This window comes from Uranotaenia lowii, chromosome 2 (genome assembly GCF_029784155.1).
Source record: "Uranotaenia lowii strain MFRU-FL chromosome 2, ASM2978415v1, whole genome shotgun sequence".
Taxonomy (NCBI): Eukaryota; Metazoa; Arthropoda; class Insecta; order Diptera; family Culicidae; genus Uranotaenia; species Uranotaenia lowii.
Window position 1 is genome coordinate 13,841,506 of NC_073692.1, and position 27,746 is coordinate 13,869,251.

Sequence of the window (27,746 nt, forward strand, 5' to 3'; positions counted from 1 at the left end):
CGCTGACTGATTTCGCTCAGTTTTTCTTACATGACTTCTATTTACAAAGGTTTTTTGCCATATGCCCTGTTATTTTCCCCGGTTTTCGCGAATTACAAAGTTTGGGAGAAAATATTTCAAGTCGTACATGCAAACGGTGGATTTGAAACCACGTAAGAAATCTTTGTGTAATTTGTATAAAAATTTGTTTAAAAATTGAAAACTCAAGTAAACTTCCATCTTTATATACTTTGAACAATTGACGAAAAGAGTGGTTTGTAATATAAGGCAGTTTAACTAAGATTCCGGTGGAAAAAATAAACTCTGAATTTCTATAATTTATAATTGTTGGAAGCAACGTAACCAACTTTTCTTCATACATTGGTTGGACGTGATCCAGGAATGCTTAACTAAATCATAATCTTACTGTAATGTTAAGAACTTTAGAGTTATTCAGTATTGTATTATATAAACTATGAAAATCCTGCTAATTTTGAGAAAAAGACGTATTTTAATGATTTTCTGTTCATCACGGAAAAATCAAGACTAAAGTTTGATTTTTCCCAGTGTTAGTCAGTCAAATTTGTAAAAGATTTCCAAGAAAAAAAAGCGGGACATTCTGAGGAAAAACCGGGACAGCGGGACATTCAACAAAAAAGCGGGACATGATGACGATGATGTTAATTATGGCCCAAACTCAGACCCTTAAGGAAGAATGATACTAGGATGACAATTCCCGGGATAACGACTTGAGGGGAAAATAAGCCAATATTGGCCTAGATTTAGTTTTTGGGCACCTGTTGCGTTCCTAGAATTAAATCATTTTACTTCACGAAGCATTCGTGGCGAAGCATGATACGACATCGTTTTCGCGCAATGTTTTCATCAAGAACGAATGATGATTTTTTGATGGTTACCGATAGTAACTCAGAAAATAACTGATCACTAGAGAGGGGAAGAAAAACAAACTAGGTATGCGTCGTTCGATGCTGAAAAGCGTCGTTTGTTAAGAAAACAGACTTTCTATGATGAGAAGTAAAACCGTTGCACAATGGGGAAAAAAGTGTACAAACCGCGAAGAAATTCAATATCTTTCATGCTACATGACCCAAATCTATGAAAATATACTTTCCTTCTGTGAAAATTTCCGGAGAATTGATTGGACATAGTTTCAAACGCCGCACACGCTTACGAACGGAGATATAGTGCCTTTTTAACCCCTAATTCCCCTATATTTTGTAAACATTACAGAAAAACACTGATTTGAACCAGAGAATTTTGAACGAAAATAGACCTATGGTGTGTAACTTTTTCTGAGGAATCGAATGAAGGTTGTTTTGGCCACCGCACGCTTCAGAAAATGGAGTTATGACTGTTTTTACCCTCAATTCCCCTATATTTTTCAATGATTTCAGAAAAAAGCTTATTCGAACTTGAAAATTTTGAACCAAATGGGTTGTATCTTGTGTGATTTTTTCCGAGAAATCGAATGAATGCTGTTTGAGCCACCGCACGCTTTGGAAAATGGAGTTATGGCTGTTTTACCTTCAATTTCCCTACATTTTTCAAATTGTTAGGAAAATGCATGTTCGGACTTGAAAATTTTCAATCTTTTAGGTCGTATCTTATGTAATTTTTTTTCGAGGAATCCAATAAAGGCTGTTTGAGCCGCCGCACGCTTCGGAAAATGGAGTTATGGCTGTTTTTACCCTCAATTCCCCTACATTTTTCAATGATTTTAGAAAAAAGCATGTTCAGACTTGAAAATTTTGAACCAAAAGAAATGGATCCTATGTGATTTTTTCCGAGGAATCCAACGAAGCCTATTTGAGCCACCGCACGAATTAGGAACAGGAGTTATGGCTGTTTTACCCTCAATTGCCCAACATTTTTCAAATAGCTCAGAAAAAGCATGTTGGGACCAGATAATTTTGAACCAAAAGTAAAGTATTTTGTGGAGTTTTTTCCGAGGAATCGAATGAAGGCTTTTTGAGCCGCCGCACGCTTCGGGAAATTAAGTTATGGCTGTTTTACCTTCAATTCCCCTACATTTTTCAAATGGTTAAGAAAACGCATGTTCGGACTTGAAAATTTTGAATCTTTTGGGACGTATCTTGTGTGATTTTTTCCGAGGAATCCAATGAAGCCTTTTTGAGCCACCGCAAGCTATGGAAAATGGAGTTATGGCTGTTTTTACCCTAAATTCCCCTACAGTTTTCAATGATTTAAGAAAAAAGCATGTTCAGACTTGAAAATTTTGAACCAAATGGGTTGTATCTTATGTAATTTTTTCCAAGGAATCCAACGAATCTATTCGAGCCACCGCACGGATTGGAAACAGAAGTTATGGCTGTTTTACCCTCAATTCTCTCTCATTTTTCAAAAAGTTCAGAAAAACCATGATCGGACTTGAAAATATTGAACCAAACGAAACTTATCTTTTGCAATTTTTTCCGAGAAATCTAATTAAGCCTATTTGTGCCACCGCACGCTTTGAAATAGTGAGTTATGACTGTTTTTACCCTGCATTCTCCTAAATTTGTCAATGTATTCAGAATGTAGAATGTAGAATTGTAGAATGTAGGGGAATTGAGGGTAAAAACAGCCATAACTCACTATTTCAAAGCATGCGGTGGTTCAAACTGCCTCCACTGGATTCCTCGGAAAAAATGCATAAGATAAGTCTCGTTTGGTTCAATATTTTCAAGTCCGATCACCATAATCTGAACTTTTTGAAAAATGAGAGAGAATTGAGGGTAAAACAGCCATATCTCCTGTTTCCGATGTGTGCGGTGTATCAAATAGGCTTCTTTGCATTCCTCGAAAAAATTACACATGATACGTTCCATTTGGTTCAAAATTTTCAAGTCCGAACATGCTTTTTCTGAGCTATTTGAAAAAAAAAATAGGGAAATTGAGGGTGAAACAGCCATAACTTCTGTTTGGTGCGGTGGCTCAAATAGGCTTCGTTGGATTCCTTGGAAAAAATTACATAAGATACAACCCATTTGGTTCAAAATTTTCAAGTCTGAACATGCTTTTTCCCAAAATAATGGAAAACTGTAGGGGAATTTAGGGTAAAAACAGCCATAACTCCATTTTCCATAGCTTGCGGTGGCTCAAACAGGCTTCATTGGATTCCTCGAAAATAATCACACAAGATACGTCCCAAAAGATTCAAAATTTTCAAGTCCGAACATGCGTTTTCTTAACAATTTGAAAAATGTAGGGGAATTGAAGGTAAAACAGCCATAACTTAATTTTCCGACGCGTGCGGCGGCTCAAACAGCCTTCATTCGATTCTATGGAAAAAACTCTACAAAATACTTTACTTTTGGTTAAAAATCATCTGGTCCCAACATGCATTTTCTGAGCTATTTGAAAAATGTTGGGCAATTGAGGGTAAAACAGCCATAACTCCTGTTCCTAATCCGTGCGGTGGTTCAAATAAGCTTCGTTGGATTTCTCGGAAAAAATCACATAGGATCCATTCCATTTGGTTCAAAATTTTCAAGTCCGAACATGCTTTTTTTTTAAATCATTGAAAAATGTAGGGGAATTGAGGGTAAAAATAGCCATAACTCCATTTTCCGAAGCGTGCGGTGGCTCAAAAAGGCTTTATTGGGTTCCTCGGAAAAAATTACATAAGATACGACCTAAAAGATTGAAAATTTTCAAGTCCGAACATGCATTTTCTTAACAATTTGAAAAATGTAGGGGAATTGAGGGTAAAAATAGCCATAACTTCATTTTCCAAAGCGTGCGGGGGCTCAAACAGCATTCATTCGATTTCTCGAAAAAATCACACAAGATACAACCCATTTGGTTCAAAATTTTCAAGTTCGAATAAGCTTTTTTCTAAAATCATTGAAAAATATAGGGGAATTGAGGGTAAAAATAGCCATAACTCCATTTTCTGAAGCGTGCGGTGGCCAAAACAACCTTCATTCGATTCCTCAGAAAAAATTACACACCATAGGTCTATTTTCGTTCAAAATTCTCTGGTTCAAATCAGTGTTTTTCTGGAATGTTTACAAAATATAGGGGAATGAGGGGTTAAGAAGGCACTATATCTCCGTTCGTAAGTGTGTGCGGCGTTTGAAACTATGTCCAATCAATTCTCCGGAAATTTTCACAAAAGGGAAGTATATTTTCATAGATTTGGGTCATGTAGCACGAAAGCTATTGAATTTCTTCGCGGTTTGTACACTTTTTTCCCCATTGTGCGTTGGTGACTAGGATGGGGAAAAAAGCATTCTGAACGATGATCCGCAACATTGAATGTAGGTTTTGATCGTTTTTGAAAACTCATCTGCGCAATTTAACTCTTTGCCTCATATTGATTTCATAATTGCATGAACACGTGTTTGAAAAAATAACTCAAAGTATGAATGGACTACGTTTGGGAAGGAGAAAATAATCATAAGTCACAAAATTCTAGGAAGCGAACCTGTTTTTAAAGCAGCGATTCTTGGTCACCAAGCATACTCAAATATTCCAAAATTTGAACATTTTCGCACAAAAATCTTCCAGAAATTATCCTTTGTTAAATTTACGCATAATATAATCATGGAACGGACTCACCAAATAAGCTCTAGCCCATGCTAGTTGAAGAAGCATTCCACTTTCAAAGCTGTCCTCGAAGAATTCTGTCTCTGTACAGTGCCGAGAGGAACGCTGTTCAAATCCTTTATATTGCCACTGGGAAAACTGTAACTTTTTGACGATCACACTGATCGAACAATAAAACATGGTAGATAGATGTGTTAAACGTTTATTGTTGCAATTTTATCACTTTAATACTAAGAAAATTAAATTTTCACCGACGAAGCAAAAAAAAGAAACGCGTCCATTGCTATCGTAAGCCTTGATTTTTCAGCAATGGACGCGTTTCTCCGAATTGAACTGAAACATTTTGAAACTCTTATTACACTAGTTTACAAAATTGAAAAAAAAAATCGTGAACTTAATTAACTGACCAACATTTTTAATGTAAAATCGGGCGCTGAATCCGAAAATGAAATTCAAAAAAATCTCAATAGAACCGTTTTTGAGTTATGCTCCAAATATGGAATTTCAGAAAAATTAAAAAAGTTCATGAACATACTTAGATTAAAATATGTCGGACGGCATAACAGTAATTTGAAATCCCTCTATTGCATATTGAAGGTGAATAAATTTTCTATCGATCATCTGAAACCAGTTTTTGCGTTTGACCAACAGTATTGTTGATATTAGTGACTTTATGAGAAAAAAATTTATAAAAAACGCATTTTTTTAGAGAAAATTTTAATTCAACGAAAGTTTTAGACTGGATGGTAGCATTTAAAAAATCTGATTTTCTTTTGCGCTTAAATGTCAATTTAAAACAAAGATTTCAAGTGGTAATTTATCAAAATCGGTTGAAAATTGAAGAAGTTATGGCTTCTTTACCATAATAGTATTTTTTGTAGTTTTTCATAATTTAACGAACCGCAGTACACTTATCATAGTATAGGAAGAATGAAACATGATAAATCTCACTCGCTCCAAGTCAAAATTATTTATTAGTTTACCAGAAGGTCACATGCCAAGTTTCAGGAAGATCTGACCATAAGGAGGGGTTGCTTGAGTCTCAAACGTGAATAAAATTTTGAGGTATTTTGTCCGGAAGGAACGAAAAATACTGGTTTTTCATCAATAACTTCTTTCATCACTAGCTGATTGTTTTTTATGGTATATTTTCTTAAAGCTTAAGTTGAGACAAATATTTCACCCGAAGACTGTAACTCGATTGGATTTGAAACAGAAAAGCCAAATATGTTGAACTAAAACTCAGTTGCACCTTTCTGGTGCCTTGGCCGGTTTGCGGTGTGTCGGTCCCGCCGATATTTTCTGGCCCTTTTTTATCTCTCCTTTTTCATTGCTTTTCAAAACAGCAAATGGCGGCTTTGGGCAAGTCAATCATAACCGCAGCTTTCCCTTCAGAGAGCCGGGTGTCGGCAAAACAGCGCATCCGCACAGAAAAAATACATAGAAGGGAAATGATTAGAAGAATTTTTTTGAGCCTCGCTTTTTGTTGTTGTTGTTGGGTTTTGGTTTGATTGGCTCGAGTGTCAAATCCTCATATACGCAACCTCGCTTTTAAACCTTTTTTAAGTGAGACAGAATTATGTTTGAGAAAAGTTTCAAATCAGGATTAAGGTTCAGAATCCAGATTCATAATTCAGTTTCAGAAATCAGATCTGATATCATTTTTTTCATCAAACTTTGCCGAGGTTGATTTCAAACACTATATGGACAGGGGTTGCTTTTAATAAACATCCAGAGTTCATTTTTACCGGACAAAGCACATGTGCTGATAGTAGAAAAATTGAAATTTAACCGTTTTTTTAAGCGGCATTATTGAATACATCATTGATATTTTTTTTATGAAATGAATTCTACAATTGAATAACTATTAAGAATGAGGATTCAAAACTAATAAATCATATTTAAAAAAAATTTAGCTTTCCAATTTAGATTTCTGTACAGACCTGACATTCAGAATTAACATTAAGATTCATAGAAAAGGATTCAGATTAAGAATTGAGATTTAGAGTTCAGATTTAGATTAAGGAATCAGATTCGAATTCAGATTTCATTTTCAGGATTCAGATTCATATTTAGAATTAGAAGAATGTCGATGAAATCTAAATATGAATTCTAAAGAACATTTTTTAATTTTCGAAAAAAAAAAAAAAAGATTCCGAGTTCAGACTTAGGATTTACATTCAAAATAAAAATTGGATAACATATTAAAATTTTGCCTTTGCATTCAGAATTAAGATTCAGACATCAAATTTTGAATTTATGTAAGATATGATATGACGGTTTAGCAGGATTTTTATATTGAGTTTAGTAATTTTTGCTATCGATTTTCTTTAATTGTAATCTTTTTTATAGATTAATCATAAATAATTCAGAAATAAGGAATCCATTATTGTGTCATTTATTTCCAAAGATAATTTACATTCTGTAAGAAAGCCTCCAATCCACTGATAAGTGTATTAAATCGGGTTTTTTCTATAAATGTGACTTCCAGTAGTTTGAGAATGAATCATGATAAATTTTTTTTTTTACAAACTAGAATTTTGAGACTATATTAGATAATTTCAGAAGCGAGCAATAGACTGTCAATTATTGGCTTTTTCGTCTTCAAAACATTCAAGTATTATCTAATTTATTTTAGCAAATACTAGTATTAAATGGGTTTATTTTTCAAATAGCTGCAAGAAGATTATATTATTTTTTTTTCCAATGCCGTTTTTTATTCCCGTTAACTTTGGCCACCACCATGCCTTCGTTTTCCGTCGCCACCACTTCTTGTATGGGTACTCTACCTGTTACCATATCGCGGCCAGATTGGCATCATCGGTCGCCCAATTAATGCCATTCGCAGCTCTGCGATATGGGTCTGCCACTAGCGCGATGTCCAACTTTTCCTCAACTGTCATCTGCCGCAACAGCTGGTGGGCTGTGTAGCAGTGTTTGAGGTTAAGTTGGACGACCTCTATGCTCTTGGCGCCCGGGGTGGTACCGCCTACGCCTTTTTGTAGGCGGGACACCTAGGGTTGCCAGCAGCGTGGTCTCCAGCGCAGACAGGGCATTTAGCAGGCTTCTTGCAGTTAGCCGACTTATGGCCGGTTTCGCTGCAGCGCCAGCATATGCCGCTTCTGTCTGGCCCAGTGCAGTCGAACGACTTGTGACCGTTCAACAAGCACTTGAAGCACATGTCCGGTTGCTGGGTGATAGATATCTGACAGATAGACCATCCCACCTTTAGCCGTCCACACCTAAGTGCGGCGTTTGCTGCTGCAACCGGAAGTTTGACAAGCCCAATCTGCATGCCAGATCTTAGGGGGGCCATTCCGCAGACGAACCGACATCTGGTCAGAGCGGATTTTGCACTGCTCGACCAGTGCCATCCGCTGATCGTCTTCCGTCGTGACTTCATCCAGGTTTTTAACAAGGATGGTCACCTCCTTACAGAGGGCACGCACCTCAGCCTTGGCGCCAAGGGCTTCGGCTGCCTTAGCCGTAAGGGCCCCGCTGGAGTTTCCCGCGCCACGCTTTAGTTCGAGGATCATCTCGCCGGTGCGTGTCCGACGGATCCTCCGAACTTTTTCGCCGAGATCGGCGAAAAAGTTCGGACGCATCTGTCGCAAGACATCTGCATACGTGCCCTCAGGTGCTTTGACGACAATCGCCTCTCCCCTCTCCCTGACGCGACGTTTGCGTCGTTGGGGTCGGGGTTTGGCTTTTCCCGTCTCCGTACCTTTGGGCCCTCCCCTTTTGCGCGGTACCGTTTGCCATCCGGTATTCGCACTCGTCGGCTCACCTGCCCTTTCTGCAGGGCCTTCCGCCCGCTTGAAAGCGCTGGCCGCAGGATCATGCCGGACAGACGGATCCTTCGCTCTTTTTTTAAGGGTCACCGGGTCTGAGTTCCCCGGGAGACCCTCTCTTACGTTTGCTGTTGCCAGCAAACGCAAGACCGCCCTCAGTTTGGGCAAAGGCATTGACCTTCTTCGGGCGGATGGTGTCGGCCCTCAGAGGGGTCTCTGCCGGCCCTCGCTCCTTTGGTCTGGCCTCGGGCTCCGCAAGACGTTCCACCACAGCTTTGTTGGCTGTGATGAAAAGCTTCATCACCCTGGCTAGCTTCTCGCGTATTTCCTTGTGGATGTTGGACTTCCCCTTCACACATTCCACAAGGTCAGCGATGCCAGCCATGGCCGTGACCAACTCTACTGGAGCTCCCGGATCTTGGAGTTCCGGGGAGCTCAGTAGGTCCTCCAGCGCTTCCTGTACTTCCTCGTACGGGTCCGCTAGAACCTCGCTCGGCGTTTCCACTGACTTCGCCATCGGATCCGCCGGGTTGGCAGATTGCCTAACCGGCGAACGCCTAAGGCCACTCCCGCCGAACGGATTCGGGCTCTCGCCTTTATCCGTTCCGTCCCTTTTTGTTTTGATTGAATTTTTTCTCATTTTGAATCCCACGAGTAGCTAGGTTCTCTTGGCCGTACATCTACAGGTGACAAGTCTGTAGACACGTTTCCACTCTGCACCACGGGGAGGTGGAACTATGTCGCAGAGCAATATTCTTGTAAGCTGAGCACTAAGCGGTGTACACCACTCGATTCAGCGCCAAATTTTACAATAAATCACTTGGTTTTTGCATTTGGTATTTGAATTGCTCGATTGTTACAGTGTCAGTTATGAACAAATTTAAAAAAGCTAGGGAAAGTTGAGGATATTTAGCCATTTCTATTTATTCTAGTGCAAAAAAGCGACACGATCAGCTTGAGGATGAATAAATCTTCCAAAAATGATCATTCCCCAAGCAACCAAAAGTCCTTTATCTGCTTAAACGCGTGCCTCCAAAGTTCGAGTTTCGCTGAACAAGGGATCCAAAGGGAATTGGTACCGAATTTTCTCGAATGCGAGCATGAAAGTCACAAAAGGTTTCTCAAATAGCCTTTTTGTCACACGGAAATCGCATTACTCAGTATCAAAGTTACAAATTGGTTCTCAAATAGCCTTCTTTGGACTTGATGTTCCAAAAAGTTCCTTAAATAGTCTTTTTGTGACTTGTCAATCGCATCCATTCAGTATAAAAGTAACAAATTGGGCCCCAAATAGCCTTTTTATGGACTTGAAGTTCCAAAAAGTTCCTTGAATAAGTTTTTTGTGACATATTAATCTCATCACTCAGTATTTAATTTACAAGTAGGGCCTCAATTAGCCTTTTTTGAGACATATAATCAATAAATCATTTTCGTGGTGTGCTGTTGCGCTAGTTGTAGTGAAAAATGGCTTGGAAATCGTGTGAAATGGCTGGGGGGGGGGAATTTCATAAGATAATGAGGAAAGATTTTTAAGCAGCAGCAAATGTAAAGTGATGAGTGCTACGAAAATTGGGTTTGAAAGAATTTTTTACTAAACAAAGGGAAAACATCCGATATCCCTAAACGTTACTGGCCGTAAATCAGGTGAACAAAACAGGGTCGTGCTTGAACTTTAAAGTGTGTTCAATCGAAGCAGGCTGTCGATACCAAGGCATTAGCAGCCGATAAGTGAATTTATGTACAAGTGAATTGGGTTTGTTGGAAGAAAACTGTATTGAAGCCAGATCAGCGAGGGACGCCACGCACCCACACATCAGACGAAAAAACATCGGGTGAGAGCGTTCCATTTTACACGATGTTGCCTTTCTTTTCTCTCTTTTCCTTTTCCAACCGCTCCGACATGTTATGACTAGCAGACAGCAGGCCGTACGCAAATGAATCTCTCTCCTTCTGTACCATTTATACTACCATCAAGGATTTCGTACGGCATGCTTTGTATAGATGTGTATGAAACGAAATGAGTAAGAGAGAGAGTAATTTTTTTCTGTAACGTGTTGGCCGGTAACGAATAATGGAAATTTATCTATGCGCAGGCGGGAGAGTAAATTCTATCGTGCTAATGAAATATTTCAAAGTTAAGCTGATTAAGTCGAAGTCAGGGGCGGTTCTTGGTACCAGATGATGGCGATTAACAATTTATTCTTTCCAGACATGCTATTTCTAGGGTATTAAATTTATATGGAGATGGTTTTTTTTTTGGATTAATAATAATCTCTCAAGCGCTTCATTTGAATATTAAATTTCTTTGAGTCTAATCATGATTTACGAAAACCATTTCTCCAGTCCATAATAACATATAAAATTTTTTATTAAGCTATCTCTCATTTTGTCACATAGAAGGTTCAAATCAATGTTTCCAGTTATCTTTTGTTTTATGTAGATACGGATAATCATTTTTAAAATCATATTCCATCATATTCGATCATATTCCGAGAAAGAATCCGCAAGCTTCACGGTCATGGGCAAAGGAATTTCTTAGTAAATATTCGGCGAAAAGTTACCCTGGGTGTGATTATATTTGCAATACTAAATATTTTTTTCCTACATAGTTTAAAATTGCCTAGCAAAAATATAAACAATAAAATTTCTTCAGGTCTGTATCCTTTTAATGAAATATTTTTTACCCTATTCAACTGTATATTTATTCAATATTTTGTATAATTTTCCTTTCCAACAGATATCATATAAATTTTCATTATGTCATTATATATCTTTAGAAGGAATGCATCTGGGGATAACCCAAAGAAATTATTACAAGCGGCACGGGTAGCCGGCCATTGTAGGTTTCTGAGGGTTGGATGCCTTCCTTCGACGAACCATCGGACCGTGGAAGCCCTAGAAGAAATTCGAAGGCCAAGCCACACAGCCATAGGCAGGACCTTGCTACCGATGGGGGAACCATACATACATACATACATACATACATATAATCAATAAATCATTTTTTTGTAGCTTGGAAATGGTTGGAATGTATAATTGATATTGAAATTTCAACTCAGAACAACTTAAAGCTAACACGCAAAGGATTGTTTTTGAAAAGAGTAAATTTTTTACTTTGAAAAATTTTACCCAACTGTATTTACTTCCCACGAATTTATCACACATTGAAAGTCAGTTGAAGCAATTCATGAATTAAATATCAAGATAAACTCATGATTTTGTATAATTTTACAAGTTACAAACATGGAATTCCAATTTTTTTTAAACCGATATTATTTAAACGGATGTTTGATTTAAATATATTCCGTTTCGTAATGTTTCTGTGAAATAATTAACATGCGTCTTCGCTGCTGGCCGCTGGCTGCCCTTGCTGGTATTCTAGGAAAGCTTATTACCACTTCGAATTTTAGCTGCCGGTAAGGCAACATATAGGCGTGGCGTCATGGCAGCGTGTTTGGCTGTCATCTCGAAGAGTCACGGGTCAAAATTGGTATCAGGACTATTTTTTTTATCAGGTTGTTTGGTTGCTTGAGTAAGCAAATCATACAAATGTGTAGCAGAATTGGCGTGCGTGCCGGCATGTATCGAACAAAGTCAAAAACAAAGCAATTATGTCAGATGAATTGAGGTGATGGTAGGAATAAAGATGGATGCCGAGAAACCGGCAGCACCACATGGGCTGGTGGTGACCAAAGTAAGAGAGGAGAAAAGAGATTTATTTTTGTTTTTGTTGATTAACACACTCGTCGCCACGCTCAGTTTTACTAGCCAGGCCCAAAGAAATACTAGGAACGAGAAAGAAAAGAGGGAGAATCTCAGATTTGCAATGTGTGGCTAAACTGAGCGGCAAACTTTTGATGTGATGGGGCCTCCCAGGAAATACACCCATCACACGAATATGGGTCCCATGGTGGCGGACGTGTTTAACGATTACTTGTGAGCTGAACAGAAGGCCGTTCAAATCTGTAATGGAACTTCAAAGTTTCAATAAGAACTTAAATTTTGGGCTGAATAAAACGAACTTCAGCGCATTGATTATGCTGATTAAGCTGTGTTTGACCTTTTTAACGAGACTTTTGGTTGCTTGGGTCATGATGAAAAATTGTTGGATTACATTTTGTTTGGCTGCATTTTTTTGAAAAATTTCTTAAGTTTCGGGGGAGAAAGGCAAAATGAGCCACTTGTCATAGTAAAAACAAAAATTGGAGTACACCAATCGATTTAGCCGACATTTTTACAAAAACAAGTGTAGTTTATTTGACTTTTTAGTAACAAGGCAAATGGCCTCAAACGGAATTCTACCTGTACATTCAAAAATAAAAGTGGAAATCGAGCCAAATGAGACGTTCAGAGTCATTTCATCAGAAAAACCGGTGTAGACCATTCGATTCCTCGTGTCCAGTCAAATGAAAGAAAAATTTTTTTTTTGAAAAATGATTGCTTTCACGCCTTGTTCAAAATCTTCAAATAAGAAAATTATTGGTCTAAAAATTTAAATTATTAGAACGTTTTTTGCAGAATCAAGCTGTCAAAATAGTGTTTTTTAACTGAGGGAATCTTTGTTGCTTGTAAAATCGGTACCTCTTACTTCAATAAAAAAAATATATAAATTAATAATATTAAATGAATTTCAAGTTGTTGATTTATCTCCTTTTTGAAATAGTTAATATTCACAAAAAAAAACCAGAGAAAAAAACATATAAAAATAACAATTTTTATTCTTATTTAAAATTGAAGATCTTGATTTTTATTTGAAAATCATCAGGTGCTCTTGGAATTAACGTCATCGTCATTTAAAACACCGTCGAATTTCAACTGAAAGCATCGTAAACAAACTAACAGTAGTACAGTAGCTTTTGCCTTTAATTTGACAGATTTTTTAGGTTGTGAGTGTGAAAAATGGAGACGCTGCCGACAGGTAAGATGTGTTTCCTCTTATAACTGACTATATAATAAGAATTTTTAATCAGTTCCCAGCTGGCCAGGTATATCCAAAGATACCTGAATGAATACTTGTTAGTAAACTAGCCCACCTGATTGACTCAGTTTTTCCAAAATATACCTTACATCAACACAATACATTCACTCCATAAGAGCTTATACGAAGGCATGGGGTCGTGTACGCGTTGCATTGGAGATTTGCGGAACTTAATAATCTGAACAGATCGTGAACACACACTTAGGCAGAAACTGCGGTGAATCCGTGCACCCATGGGTAATAACCAACATACATTCAACATATATGAGAGTTGTGAGTGACATTTTTTGTGTAATCTCTCTAATTTAGCCATCTGAACAAGTACTGTTACAAGAATAGTTTATGGGTTGAACTGTGACATTTATTTCTCCTATCTATCGATGTCATGTTGTGTGAATGATAGTTCCCTTTAAGTTATTCGATCTGAACTTGAGTAAACTTCACCCTGAATTAGGAGAGGTTAAAAAAGTCTACAATTTTAGAAAATCCTCAGAAGTCATTAGCTATTACCGAGCCGAGATAATCCATTACTCGGAAGCCACCGACCGACCACCCGGTTCCATAAATTGGCCAACGCCAGGCAGCCAGGCAGCTGTTACACTTACTTGAACCGGTTGATCAAATCATACCAATTTACACGTCAATTTCAATCTAGCAAGCGTTGACGCGCACGCTCATGGGACCACACGGAAGAAGCGAGCTGCTGAATTTCCACGCGGCGAGTGACCGATGATCATCGCCAACTGCGATTAGACGCATATGCTGCGACGCAAGTGCATCGCGTAACGTCACATTTTGTATTCTTTTGTTTTTGTTTTTTTTACAATCTTTGCAGGAAGAAGGAGTTTTGTGCAAATTTGATTGACATGTCAACTCACTCGGATAGACTTGGTGGACGGAGTATCACTCGCTGTTATGACTATATTTAGATGTAAACTACACTCCGTTCGGGTCAAAGAAGATTGAATTAATCAGCAGGAGTGCAATGATCAAGCAATAGAGGCTCATATGGGGTGTAACAACAATTTGGTCTGACCTTGCATGACTCACCTGCTACAGATTAGGGTCGTTGGAATTCCGATGGAATGCTCTTCGGGTTACTATGATGATAATGCACATGGACCGCAACGCCTTCTATGACCAACCGGTTTTTTCCTCCTTATGTTTCGTTCTACCTCAGAGAACATGGACCTCATCGGGTAAAACGCAAAAACAGAAAATAATGAAATGAAAAAAACGCTAGATAAGAAGCCGTAAAAATAAATTCCATTTGCCATTATCGTCAATGGGTTCTGGAATTTGTTGTTTGGCGATGACTGAGCGCCATTTGAATGATCCCGGCGGTTGCCTGAGTGCGTTCAATATGCTCACAATCCGGCAATCCTCCTCTCGTAGGTACCTATAAATGTTATGAATGACCGGCATCTTTCTTTATTGCGGTGGAGAGATCATAATGGTGCTCGGGCTGGTGGTGGCGAAGATGATCGTCATCATCATCAGCATCATTCAGAGCATCTGAACTATTTCAATTCTCTCGATGTCGGCTCCGCTTCTTAGCCGAGGAACTTGGATGGACGTTAGAAGAAACACTTTCAGATTACTCTCTCCTTGGGGCCAGCCAGGAGGATCTCATTCGTAAGTTCACTTTCGCCGCAATCGGTCGGAAGGAAGAGTGTTTGTCGCGTCATTAGAACTACGTAGATCGTCGTTGCTTCGTTGTCAAAGGCTTTGTTACAAAAGCAAGTGATAGATCCGGATCTAGGATGATACCAACCAGGAAGTTGGGACTCCAGGCAGCTGCCACATTACTAGGAGTTCTCACCTTATTCCCCGTAGTCGTTCAAGGATTTCCGCGTAAGTGTACCATGCAAGGGATTGCCGCTAAGTCATGCCAATCGGATTGCCGCAAAGTAAATGAGTGAGTGATCCTCACTCACCTTGCTGGGACCAAAACGAAGCTCTACCGAAAAAAAAACTTTTGCCCGAGGACGACAGGTTGTCGTTGAACTCGTTCCGGAGTACCTTTTTCAGGAACAGTTCACAAACAATATGTTCCGCGTTTCTCACGTCGTTGCTGGTGCAATAAATCGCGTTCCAGTAAGAAGTGATCGATGTGTGAAGCGAAACAAAAAAAACAAAATCTTCCATCTACTCGACGTCTATAGCTGCGTACATATGAAGATAAGAAAATAGGGACACTGGACACAGATGCTTGGATTGGGCTGAGCAAAACAGCAAAATGCCGCAATCAATGGGTGGAGTAGTTAAATCGCGGAAACGCAGCAGGCGCTTCGCTGGGCAGAGTTATTCACACTTGACATTGGCCTTGAAAGTTCGAAGCGCGTGCCACTACACTGTATAATCGGCCGACAGCATAAGTGGGTACACTCGGAAGAAAGGAACAATAAAAAGGTAGTGTAGAGTGGTTAAAAAACGATAGTGAAAAACTGGATAGGCCAGCAAGTGAAAGGTTTCTGGAAGGATTTCAGAATGAACGAAGGGATAGTCTCAGTGATCTGAGCTCACAATAATAAACTCAATCTGACAACAAGTTTCATGAACTTCGAATGCACTATAGAGGATATGAATTCATATTGTTCATCGACATTAACATTTTTTTAAATTGAATTATGTACATAATTGTAGCAGCGGGAAACATTGTGGGCTAATGTTTTGATTTTCGTTCCACAAGTTTGATTTGATAAATGCAGTAAGCTTGCATCTCTACTACAATCTGAGAAATATGCGCCTGAGTCTAAGTTTTTATGATAATTGTCAACTATGATTCACGTTTGAATGCTGTAATGGGTTGTGAGGATTTTAGTTATAGGTGAGGTATTTCTAATTAGTTCTTAGTGATTTGAAAGTTTTGAATCTTGAATCTTAGCAGTTTTTATCCATCGGTATGTTTGCTTAATTGACCGTACAGTACAAGTGTGTCTAAGAAAAACATGAAAAATCAGTTTGTAAAGTGGAAAAATGTATGAATGAAGCTTCTGGACACTGTAGATCAAATACCTCTTACATCTGCTTAACTACTTTTTCTATTTCTGGGTCTCTGGTTTGTGGTTGGCGTTCTGGAGCTCATTCTTTCAAGGTACGATTAACCCACGAAAGTTTCCAAAAATTAAAGATGTTTGGACTATGCTAAAAATGAGAGGTTATAAAATTTATTTTTTTGAGTGATCAAGAAGATTTGATTTTTTATTGAGCGGCCCTTTTCCTTCAAACAATAGATAAAATGAACACCGACTATAATGACTGCATAGAAAACTTGTTGCGTTTTTTCTGTGAATTAAAATAAAATAAGATTATTATTCCAATTTTTCCTATTCGGTTTATTGAAGATCAGTGTGATTAAAAACAATATCATGGTTAACATAAGTGAAAAAATGTGTTCTAAAGAACGATCGCACTTTTCATGAAATGCCTTCCATCAGGTTCTTCACAGTTGCTTTTGTGCATTTCCTGGATGCTAAAGCCTAGTTCTTTTAGAAATGGGACACTTTCTTTCGCTAATAACTCGTTAACTAGTAAGGGGCCGTTCATAAATGATGTCACGCGTTAGGGGGGGAGAGGGGGTTTCGATTTTTGTGACAATTTGTGACATGGGGGGAGGGGGGGTCAGCTTGAACGTGACATCACATATTGTTAGAAAAAGGGTAAAACAATAACAAATAATTTTATCCTAAATTCAATAAAATTATACTACGTAAACTTTATGATCATATGAAAGTTTACAAGAACACTTCCACTGCAACACTCAGGAAAGTCCACCCCACTTAATAGTGGCAAAACATAAACAGGAATGCTTGGCTATTTTAACCGGTGGAGAAGATTTGGATTGCGAATTGATTGAAGAAGAGGAACTAGATTTGAATGGTTTCTCAGACATCGTCGCTGATGCTGCAGCTATTGCCTCGACTTTCCCGGACATTGATATGGAAAGTCATCAACATAATCTTTGGACTAATGATTGAAATGTGTTTTAAGCAATGATATAACGCTTGTTAAAAGTTGGTAATCTTTTTTTCAATTCTTTGAAAAAAACTGATGAATTTAAAATAAAGATACATTTTTAATCAAATTTCTGAAGAGTTCAAAATTTTATCCCGGGGGGAGGGGGGGTTTATGAAAACGTGACGTAATACAAAAAGGGGGGGTTACGGAAGTTGTGACAATATGTGACAAGGGGGGGAGAGGGGGTCTAATGTTTCCAAATTTTGCGTGACATCATTTATGGACGGCCCCTAATCGGACATTCAAAATTTTGAAAGCATTTTGTTGCCTGTAAAAATTACTATCTGACCTATTTTTTTCAAAATTTAAAGTTTACGCGTTTTTGAGATATTTACAATGCAAGAGAAAGAGAAAAAAATAATTTTGCACAGTTTCTTTCAAAATCCATCATTATCAAATTGATAGCTGAAGAAACCGTTGATTATTCAAAGAATTACTTTGTGTGAGTGGTGGAAAAGTATGCTAACACTGTCAAAAATGTCTCCAAAGTGCAAATCATGCATTGGAGTGAAGCACATGATTAGCAACTACGGTTAACGGTCATCAAGGAAGTCATGTCTCATACCAGAATTTTCATTTTTGAGTAAGCGAAAAACTACGTGTAGATCGCTGAAATGTCCAACAATTTTTTCTCTGATAAGCTGAAAGTGTTGCCTAGTAATGAGTGATTCAAACCTTACCTTGAACAACCATTTTTTGCTAGTACCAGAGCTCGTAAGCTGTATAGCCAGTACCGAGGCTATGGGACAGATGATTTCTGATGAACGACAAAACTTATGAAATACCTTATTTTAAACAAATTCAAGCGTTTGAATCCTATAAAATGCCTGCTCGTGGCAAGGTCCCGGGTTTATTAAAGTTCCTTGTTATTTTATATAAAATATAATGATTTGCCAAAATTCTTCCCCTGTGAAAAAAAATACAATTTTCAAAACGAAAATTTTTATTTTCGCAGTTTTTAAAAGTCTAAAAAGAGTAATCTTGTATGAACCCTTCGCAACCTACGATCTATACTAACCGATTATACTTTAAGTTCAATCTCATGATGGTTTGACTTCGTTATTGTCAGATTTTGCTAGCAGAAATTCCATTAAAAACGCTCGAAAAGTAGCTCAAAAATAATGAAATTTGTTAATTCCGAAACAGCTGTACCCACTAGATTTTCCTCAGTTTCTTTTGAAAGAGAAGTATTGGACCGAAAAGTAGCGGAACTGATGCTTTGTATAGAGGGACAGCCATCTTTTTTCAAGCATTCATCTTTGTAAACTTGAGCAATCGGCATCATCCACCTCTTCGTCCGTCGATTTCGTGTAGAATTGTGGTCCTGGTTTCGTTCCTGATTTCTGTTTGACGTAGGTTTCGTCGTCCTACGAATCGATCCTGATGGCGGAATATTTTTTGAAACCTGGTACGCGCGCTTCGAAGATGTTTTCACGCAACGACAACGCAAAGGTGAGATTGCTTCTCCGTAAGATTGGCACGCAGTTCCACGAACGCTACGTGAACATCATTCTGCCAAAGCACCCCCGAGAATTCCGTTTCGAAGAAACCGTCACAAAATTGAAGAAACTTTTCGGAAGGCAAACATCGCTCTTCAACGCTCGCTATCAGTGTCTTCAGTACGTGAAGAACGATGCTGATGATTTTTCCACCTACGCATCAACAAACACTGTGAAGCGTTCCAGTTGACGAAATTCTCCAACGATCAATTTAGGGCGCTCCGGTTCGTCTGTGGTCTCCAGTCACCACGCGATGTAGACATCCGGACACGATTGATTGGCAAGCTTGAAGCAAAAGAGTCTGCACCCGCTGGTGATGGAACCACTCTGACACTGGAAAGCTAGTGGAGGAGTGCAATCGGATCATCAACGTCAAACAAGACACAAAAATGATCGAGAAGGGGGGAAACGACAAGTACGTCAACAACATCATCCATCATTCGAAGCCTGCTTAGCAAGAAGGTCCCGAAAACACCCTGCTGGTTGCTGCTGGTACATTACGTCAGGGATTGCCCTTATCAACATCGTTATTGCAGCAAGTGCAAGAAGAAGGGACACAAAGATGGTTATTGTTCCTCTGCTGAGCAGAAATCATTCAAGCCGGTCGAACAACCAAAGCCCAAGGACACTGTCAAATTCAATGGCACTTTGGTTAATCTATTGGACCACTCCACTAAACGGAAATACATCAAAGTGGATCTCAACAACTTCCCAGTCCAGTTACAACTAGACTGTGCGTCGGACATTACAATCATCTCCGAACAGGTCTGGGAAACAATTGGTCAACCAGCAATTCAAGATCCGGAAGTTGTAGCTGTCAGCACATCAGGAGACGAGATTGGTATCATCGGTGAATTCCTTGCAAACATCACCGTCCATGGTACCACCAAGCAAGGCCGAGTTTTCATTTCAACCAACCCGGATCTCAACGTCTCTGGCATCGAGACGATTGACAACACACTGATCCAGTTCGTGCAGCAGAAATCCAATATTCGACGTTGCAGTTTTTGCGCCGCAAAATCTCCGAGGAAAACCAATCTGGAGTCATGGCCGATTCCAACGAAGCCATGGGAGCGCATCCATGTCGACTACTCTGGTCCTGTGGATGGCTACTACTACCTAGCTATCGTTGAAACCTATTCCAAGTGGCCCGAAGTTTTCCGTACCCGCAGTACCAAAACCACCGCAACACTGGAGATCCTTAAAGAAACCTTCGCAAGGTATTTTTATCCACGTACCCAGGTAACATTCAACAATTCCCAGTTCGTGAGCTCAACGTTCAAGCAGTTCTCCGAACAGAGTCTGCCACATGATCACGGCTCCGCAGTCAATCGGACAAGCCAATAGGTTTGTAGACGCACTGAAAAGGGATCTTAAGAAGCTCGTCAATGGGAAAGCAGGGAAACTATCCAGCATCTTTAAATTCTGTTGTCCACGTACCGTTCAACACCGAATCGAAACGCTTCCGAAGGAAAGACACCTGCTGAACTTTTCCTGAAAAGACCGAGCCGCAGAGTCCGAGACCAACTGAAGTGAGCACGAAGCAACGCCATGATGATAGTTTCATCCAGCCCCCTGCCACTATCCAATCTCCTGACCGTTCAGTCCAAAATCGTAGGCTTCCTAGTTGGCTGATGCACTAAATACGATCTTTCTTAAAGGGGAAGATATCAGGGAATTGTCAAGACAGCCATGACTTGCTGTCATGGCTATGCGGTAACAAACTAGAAAATTTTCACTAGTTGTATTCTGACTCTGACCACAAAAGAAACGAGACGTAATATATATCTTAGTCAGTATTTTCCTTGTTTTACTTATCGAAGAATACAACATTCCTGGCCTTGATTCTCTGAATTATTCCAATGCAATGCTGGGTTTAAACTTTTTTGCCAGATCAAGCGTTGATACCGATCGGATGCGTTTGATTTGAGTGACTACTTAGCCTCCAACTGGGGCGGGTTTTCTTGCGGATCTAGGCAGATCCTTCAATGACGACTCGTTGCCATATTTGTCGATGATATTTTTCACGCTTTTGTGGCGTACTTTGGACTGTTTTGCGAATTGGTTGTAGGCACACCCTTTTCAGTGCAGCAAGTGTGCAGAATCCGATAATCCGATAATCACATTTGGCTGCTTAAATTCCGGAAAATTTCCACCTTATTCACTTTCCTCAACATTTTATTCAGCATTATGTCCTTACGCCCACACTGATTTCAATTATCTAATATATAAAGATGAGTTGGACTAAATATGTTTGTTTGTTTGTATGCACCTTATACAAATCGACACCGCTTAACCGATCAGCCTGAAATTTGGTACAGAGGTGGATTTGGGCCAGGGTAAGGTTTTAGTGATAGTTCTGAGCCCCTCCCACCTAAGAAATGGGACCCTCCCATACAACTTTCGTTTTAATTACCACAAATCAAAAGTCATGGCACCCATTTGGCAGCCGATTTTCGTTTCCTTTGGCGGGTTGTTTTCACCATCACCATGGGCCGAGCGTAAGAAACGACTATCCAGAGTTCACGTGTACTGGAAAGCAAATCAAAGCTTGCTCAAAGTGTTTTTTGTACCTTCTACTGCTGAAATCACGTGGTACCGCGGTAGATACGAGAATTTTGGATGCAATAATGAGCTAACATTTCGGATTGAAAAATACAACTGACCTGTAAAGTATGTATCGACTTGAATTGTAGTGGTTTTCAAAGTACTCCCTACCACTGCTGCAGGGCTTTGGAGTCTATAAGAATATACAGTGATTGAAGTATGGATGCAATGATTTATCTTCATTATGAATTTGGATTGAGTGCTGAAAACATATTAAGCTATTTTCTTAAAATCAAGCTTTTTAGAACCAACCATTTTCATATTTTTAGAATTCCTCATAGAGAAAGATAAAATAATTAAATTCAGAGTTATAAATTGAAAGCTGTGATTTCAACGCTTTGAATGACGTCGAGAAATCTAAATGGAGGACTCGAAAATTTAACGTGCATTATCTGGAAACACAAAATTCAACGCAAGAAACTTTATTTAAAATTAAGTATGAGGTTTTAACAATTCAATTTTATCGGTCAATCTATGACTTTTGTATAAATGTTGATCATCAATGTGTTCAATTTTACCATCCAATTATGCGAAAACATAAACCGTTAAGTACTGCAAAATCAATCAAATTATTCCCAAGAATTTTTACTTTACCACTCTTCACAATTATTAATGAAATTTTTTTTTCAAGAATGCAAAAATTTAAAAAAAAAAATCTTTTGTTATAACATCATAGAATGGTCAATTTGGGTTCCGAGATAATTTCTTTTAGATCACTTCAAAAAACTTTTAGTGAAACTTGGAACATTTTAGAAAAACTAATCATAAAACGGTGTGGAAAAAAACAACGATAAGTACACATCCATTTGAAAACATGAAAAATGAGTCTTCAACAATTTTAAAAAAGCAAATACAAACACAAACAGGATCTCAATAAAACTTAATGTTTCCTCGAAGAGATTTCTTTTACTTAATTCTAAGCGTACATCTTTCGAGTATATGATGGCTAGCATCTCCCAAATGCTTATACCACTAAACCACAAAAGTTTACTGTGTATGCCGTGACTGGGATTCGAACTCATGGCCGTTTGCTTGGAAGACTTGAAAGCCACGAGCTGCGGCAAGTTTCGGAAGCCTTCTTAGAATTTTCTGGGCAAATAAAAAGTGAATACAGCATACGGGGGAGCATTTGGCAAATAGCGTCCGAGGAGATCATCTCCAAGAGAGATTTCATTAGATGGGGGTTGGGAAAGCTAAAAATATAGTTTAATCATTTTAAGATAAAAAAAAATAGAAGGCCTAAGCTATTCAAGCTTCCTTTTAAAAAGGGTGGGTATAAAATGTTTTTTGTTATGAAATAAAAAAGCATTCATGGTTAATTATTTTTTATTTCTATGGATACGAACCTCATAACTATAAGTGTTTCAAAAATATGTTTCTCATAACAAGTATATAAAACATATTGAATACAAAGCTACACAAAATTCGTAGAGTCGAACGATTCATTTTGATTTATATTTTATGCAAACCCGAGCAAGGCCGGGTAAATCAGCTAGTTCTGTATATTCAAATTATCGCTCATCTTGAGCACATTGAAACGCACGGTCGGGTGGCCAACACATTGTCTCCGGCCTCAACGTATCTTAAACACTGGTACAGATGTTCACTCAAGTTCCGGTGTCGTTTCTCAAAACGATCGTACTGGCGGATGAAGTGCAGGTAGTCCCTCCGGTTGAATGATGTCCCGCTGTATCTTAATCATACGTATCACACCGGTCAGGATAGGAACACGAATGGAGATGTGACCTGCGAAGGAGCATTTCTTGTCGATGTAGGTCCCGGCAACGGCTTCTTTGGAGGTTTTGAAGCCCTTCTTCTTGTATGCGGATCTGGTTCACACCGATTTTGCTTCTACAACGCACTCTCGTTCTGATCAGCCATCTGGACATTGGGAAGGATTGCATATTCGCCTCGAAGAAATCTGTAATAACGTTTTGTGGTACCAAATTATTTATTTTTTTTCTAGGCTTTGTGAACTGTAGAAAGCTTACCTGTAGAAAATTTGGTAAACCAAAACAAACAAACTCGAATAACAACATACAGTTACAATGCAAATATCCATTTGGAATTTTGTCGAATTGACAAAAACAAAACCGCCAGCTTCGATGATGTCAGCTAATTTTTTGCGATCGACGCGCACTCTAGTGCCGATATGCCCATACATCTTGCGAAAAACTGAAAAAGAGTGTCCTGTTTGTATTAGTCTGTGGTTTATTGTTTATTTACGAAAAAAGGGGGATTAAAAAGTTGCTTGCTTTCATACGATTCACAGCATAAATACAAAAATTTCTAATTGCAGGTGAAACCCATTTTTGATAACATCGAAGTCATCGACCAATGTGGTGGAAAGAAGGTGATGAAGAAACACGCACACTAATACAGAACTCGTTATTCGAGAAGTAAAAATGTAAACAAAGCCTACGTCACTTGCCAGGATGTTAGGCGAGAATCATAACCAGCAGTTGGCAATGATTTTTTTCTCTATAGTTTTCGCTGTTGGTTGTTTGTTTGGAAATGCAACTGACGTCACGAATTGTCATGGTTTCAATGTTTACAAAAAAAACTTTTACTAACACTTAGCACGGGATTTCCATCGCCACCTGAGATATGTACACAGGTTGCACAACATCATCATTTTGATCGCAGGGCTCTCTGAGAGTCGTTTTGAGCTGCAAATCGCCAATTGCAGGTAAAAACCCATTTTTGATAACATCGAAGTCATCGACTACCTTTATTCGGAAAATTCTTTTTTGTTAAATCTACCTTACAGGATTGTTGGTCCTAAGGGTCCTATGTCCATCTGAATTCCAGTCAAGAGCCTCTTTGCAAGTGTCGTTTTCATCTCCTCGTAGCGTGTGCCCAATCCATCTCCACTTACGTTCCCGAATCTCGATTTTTAAAGACTTTTGATGACATTGGCAATGTAGTTCCACATTTGAGATTCAGTTGCCAGACTTTCAAGACAGCGTTTCAAGAATACTTGGCAGCTTTCGCGTCGTAACAGCATGTGTATGTGCTCCAGGTTTAGCACCGGTTCATCAATTACTAATTAAACGTTTGAATTGAAGAATAGGATTTTCAGGACAAAGAGACGAAATGTCACGATTGGAATTTTGGATTTTCTGACAGTGTCATTCCAATCGAGTAAAAGATTTTTCGAACCTTTTTGATCCAGGTACCGGGATCCAGAAGACCACCCTGAAAATGTAACTCTGTTGTCCGATGAGGCCAGTTCGATGGGGCCAGAATCCATACACCAAAGCAAAACGCAACTAAAATTATTATTCTTAAATGTTCTTCAAGAATTGTCCGCATTTTTGCAGTGAAAAAAGTGTTTACTTTGTTTTGGCACAGTCTACACCTACTTTGTTAACCACGAATTCTATCAAATAAAAAAACAATTGAAATTTTCCTTTCAGATTGTTTTGTTCAATTCAATATTCTGTTTATTTTTCATATTGCAGGTTATGAAACCAGTGGCTGCATTCGACACTCCCCTTCGCTCAACAAATGCATAGAACGAGCGGTCCAGTACTACATTTCCTATCTGGCCAATGGGAAAGTATCCGACCGGACGCATGTCCTCTCACTTGATCCTCTAACGCTTCCCAACACAACGCTCGTCCGGAACCGGAACACCCACACCTACTTCCTGAATCGCGAAATGCGTGGCTTCCGGAACTCCTTTGTCACCGATGTCAAGTTTGTGTTTTTTGAAGAAAAAGATTTTTTCAAGATGAACTAATCAAAGTTAATTTTATTTCAAAGGTCGGATTTTAACAAGCTGGAGTTCGTACTGCAGTTTCATATGCCTGCAGTTGACGTGTTTGGAACCTACAGGGCAGAGCTTGCCCACGATAGACAGATCGCGGAATGGTCAAAGATGTTCTCCTCGCTTAGTTAGTCTCCTTTAAATAGTTTTGAAAATAGTGAATCTTATCAAATAACTTACATTTTCCAGGAAATTCAACTCTCCGGATGCACATGAAGGGTCAAACATACGAGCATGAGGATCTCATCTACGTGCGAGTCAACATCACGGACTTCGACCTGTCCTTCGGGGATCACACGGTCGGATTTGGATGGTTCACCATGAGTGGAAACTACTCGGAACACGCAACTCAATTCGATCAGGAACGAGGGAGGAGCATTTTGGCCATCGTGGAATCCGAGTTCGGCCAGAGTTTCCGGGAGCGGGTTCAGAAACTGTTGAATGAAATCCTGAGGCTAGCGCCATTCGAACGATTCTTTCCTAGCCAGTAGTAGCAGAAATTGAAATCTGGATTGGATCAACTAGCGGCGGCCGCTAGCTGTTTGTTGGGATCAAGCTAGTCGAAAGGTTATCTCTCATCTCAGGCCTGAATGGAAGAGTGCAAATCACAACCGAACCGAACGATGTAAATATAGCTTTATTTATGAATTATGCGTTAACAATAAACATATTTATTAAGCTTGAACGAGATGTTTCAATCAGGAGAATTAGAAACAAATATCCTAAAACTATCCTTAAATCAAGATACGAGACGAACCCACTGGATGCTGAAAATCATTATAATGAACAAGTTAAAAAAATATTCATTCATTACCAGCTTTTAAGTAATATTAAAAAATTAAACAATCTATAAATTTAAACTCCGCGAAGACACAGAATTCTTAACGTTATTGAGTTTCTTAAATCACTATAAACTGAACACTGAACATCATTTCAACAATTTCATATAGTCAAGAATCCTTAAAACCAAAAAAATAAATCAGAAAATCCTCAAAATAAAATATATTTTTAAACATTCTTAAAAAATTAAAAAAAACATCTTAGAAACTAAACAACAATACACCAGAATTGACAAAAATGGCCAAAATTTTGAATTGTTAATTTTTGTAATTTTACCTATTTATTTGTTAAACTTCAAAGCTTAGAAAGTTTTTTTAAAAAGATAAAAAACTAACTAAATTCGAGAAATTTCAGTATGTTTGTAAATAAAAAAATGGAAGAAATTGGAAGATTTTCACGTTTATCCAGGATATGTTTGGCATTCGGGGTCTTTTCAAAATTACAAAATTGCTTAATTATATCGTACGATTGGAATGATTTCAAATATTTTATCAATTTTGATGCGCTTTTGGAGGAATTAGAAAGATTTCAACATTTTGAAACATTAAAAAAATGTAAGAAAATATAGAAATTTAAGTATTTTGGAAAAAGTGAAAATTAATGAAATTTCAGAAATTTGGGTATTTTGAAACATCTGAACATTTGAAAAATAAGGAAGCAAGCTTTGAGTGATTGATATGAAATTAAAGAGCTTAAACAAATATTCAAGAAATTTATTTAACGTTTTAGAAATTTAAAAAATTTCGGAACTTTCATGAATTTAAGAAATTTGTGGATTTTTTAAAATTTTATAAATATAGAAATTAAAAGAAAATTTAAACAAAATCTATTTAGAAATTTAAGAAATTTTTGGAATTTTTTTAATGTATAAAATATAAGAAATTTTAGAAGTTTTGAAAATTTGAAAACTTTAAAAACTTAAGAAATTTTAGAAATTTAAGAAATTTCAGAAATTTTAAATTTTAAGAAATTTTAAGATTTTTAAATTATTTAGAATAGAAGAATTGAAGAAATTTTAGAAATTTCAGAAATTTAAAAAAAAATTTGGAAAGTTCAAAATATTATAAAAATTTGAGAATTTGAAGTAGTTTAAAAAGTTTAAGAAATTTTAAAAAAAATTTAAAAATTCTAAAAATTTTCAAATTTTAAAAATTTTAAAATTTTTGAAAATTTAAGAAATTTAAGAAACTCTAGAAATTTTCTGAAATTTTATAAATTTTAAAAATTATAGAAATTTTAGAAATTTAAAAAATTTTTAGAAATGTTAGAAATGTTAGAAATTTAGAAATTTTAAAAATTTAAGAAATTTTAAAACTAAAAAATTTTTTCGAAATTTAAGAAATTTAGGAAATTTTAGAAATTTGAAAATAAATTTTTTTTCAAAATTTAAGAAATTTTGAAAATTTTAGAAATTTCAGAAATTTTAGAAAATTAAGAAGCTATAAAAATTTTAGAAATTTAGAAAATCTCAGAAATTTTCGAATTTATCGAAATTTTGTAAATTTTAGAAATTTTTGTAGTTGAAAATATTCAGAAAATTTTAAATATTCTTGAAATTCTCGAAAATCTTAAAAATTAAAATTTCCGAAATTTTGAATATTTTGTCCTTTTTGTCATTTTTGTCGTTTTTGTCATTTTTGTCATTTTTGTCATTTTTGTCATTTTTGTCATTTTTGTCATTTTTGTCA

The 27,746-nt window shown here is 37.7% G+C and overlaps 1 protein-coding gene across 1 annotated transcript; it reads left to right on the top strand.

The window, feature by feature from the left end:
• Positions 1-14,946: 14,946 nt before the first annotated feature.
• LOC129745359 (uncharacterized) lies at positions 14,947-25,903 on the top strand. The gene is made up of 4 exons (XM_055738384.1): positions 14,947-15,174; positions 24,911-25,148; positions 25,215-25,345; positions 25,408-25,903. Exons 1-4 carry the CDS (start codon positions 15,084-15,086, stop codon positions 25,707-25,709), a joined length of 762 nt encoding a protein of 253 aa, XP_055594359.1. The 5' UTR covers positions 14,947-15,083; the 3' UTR covers positions 25,710-25,903.
• Positions 25,904-27,746: the final 1,843 nt, after the last annotated feature.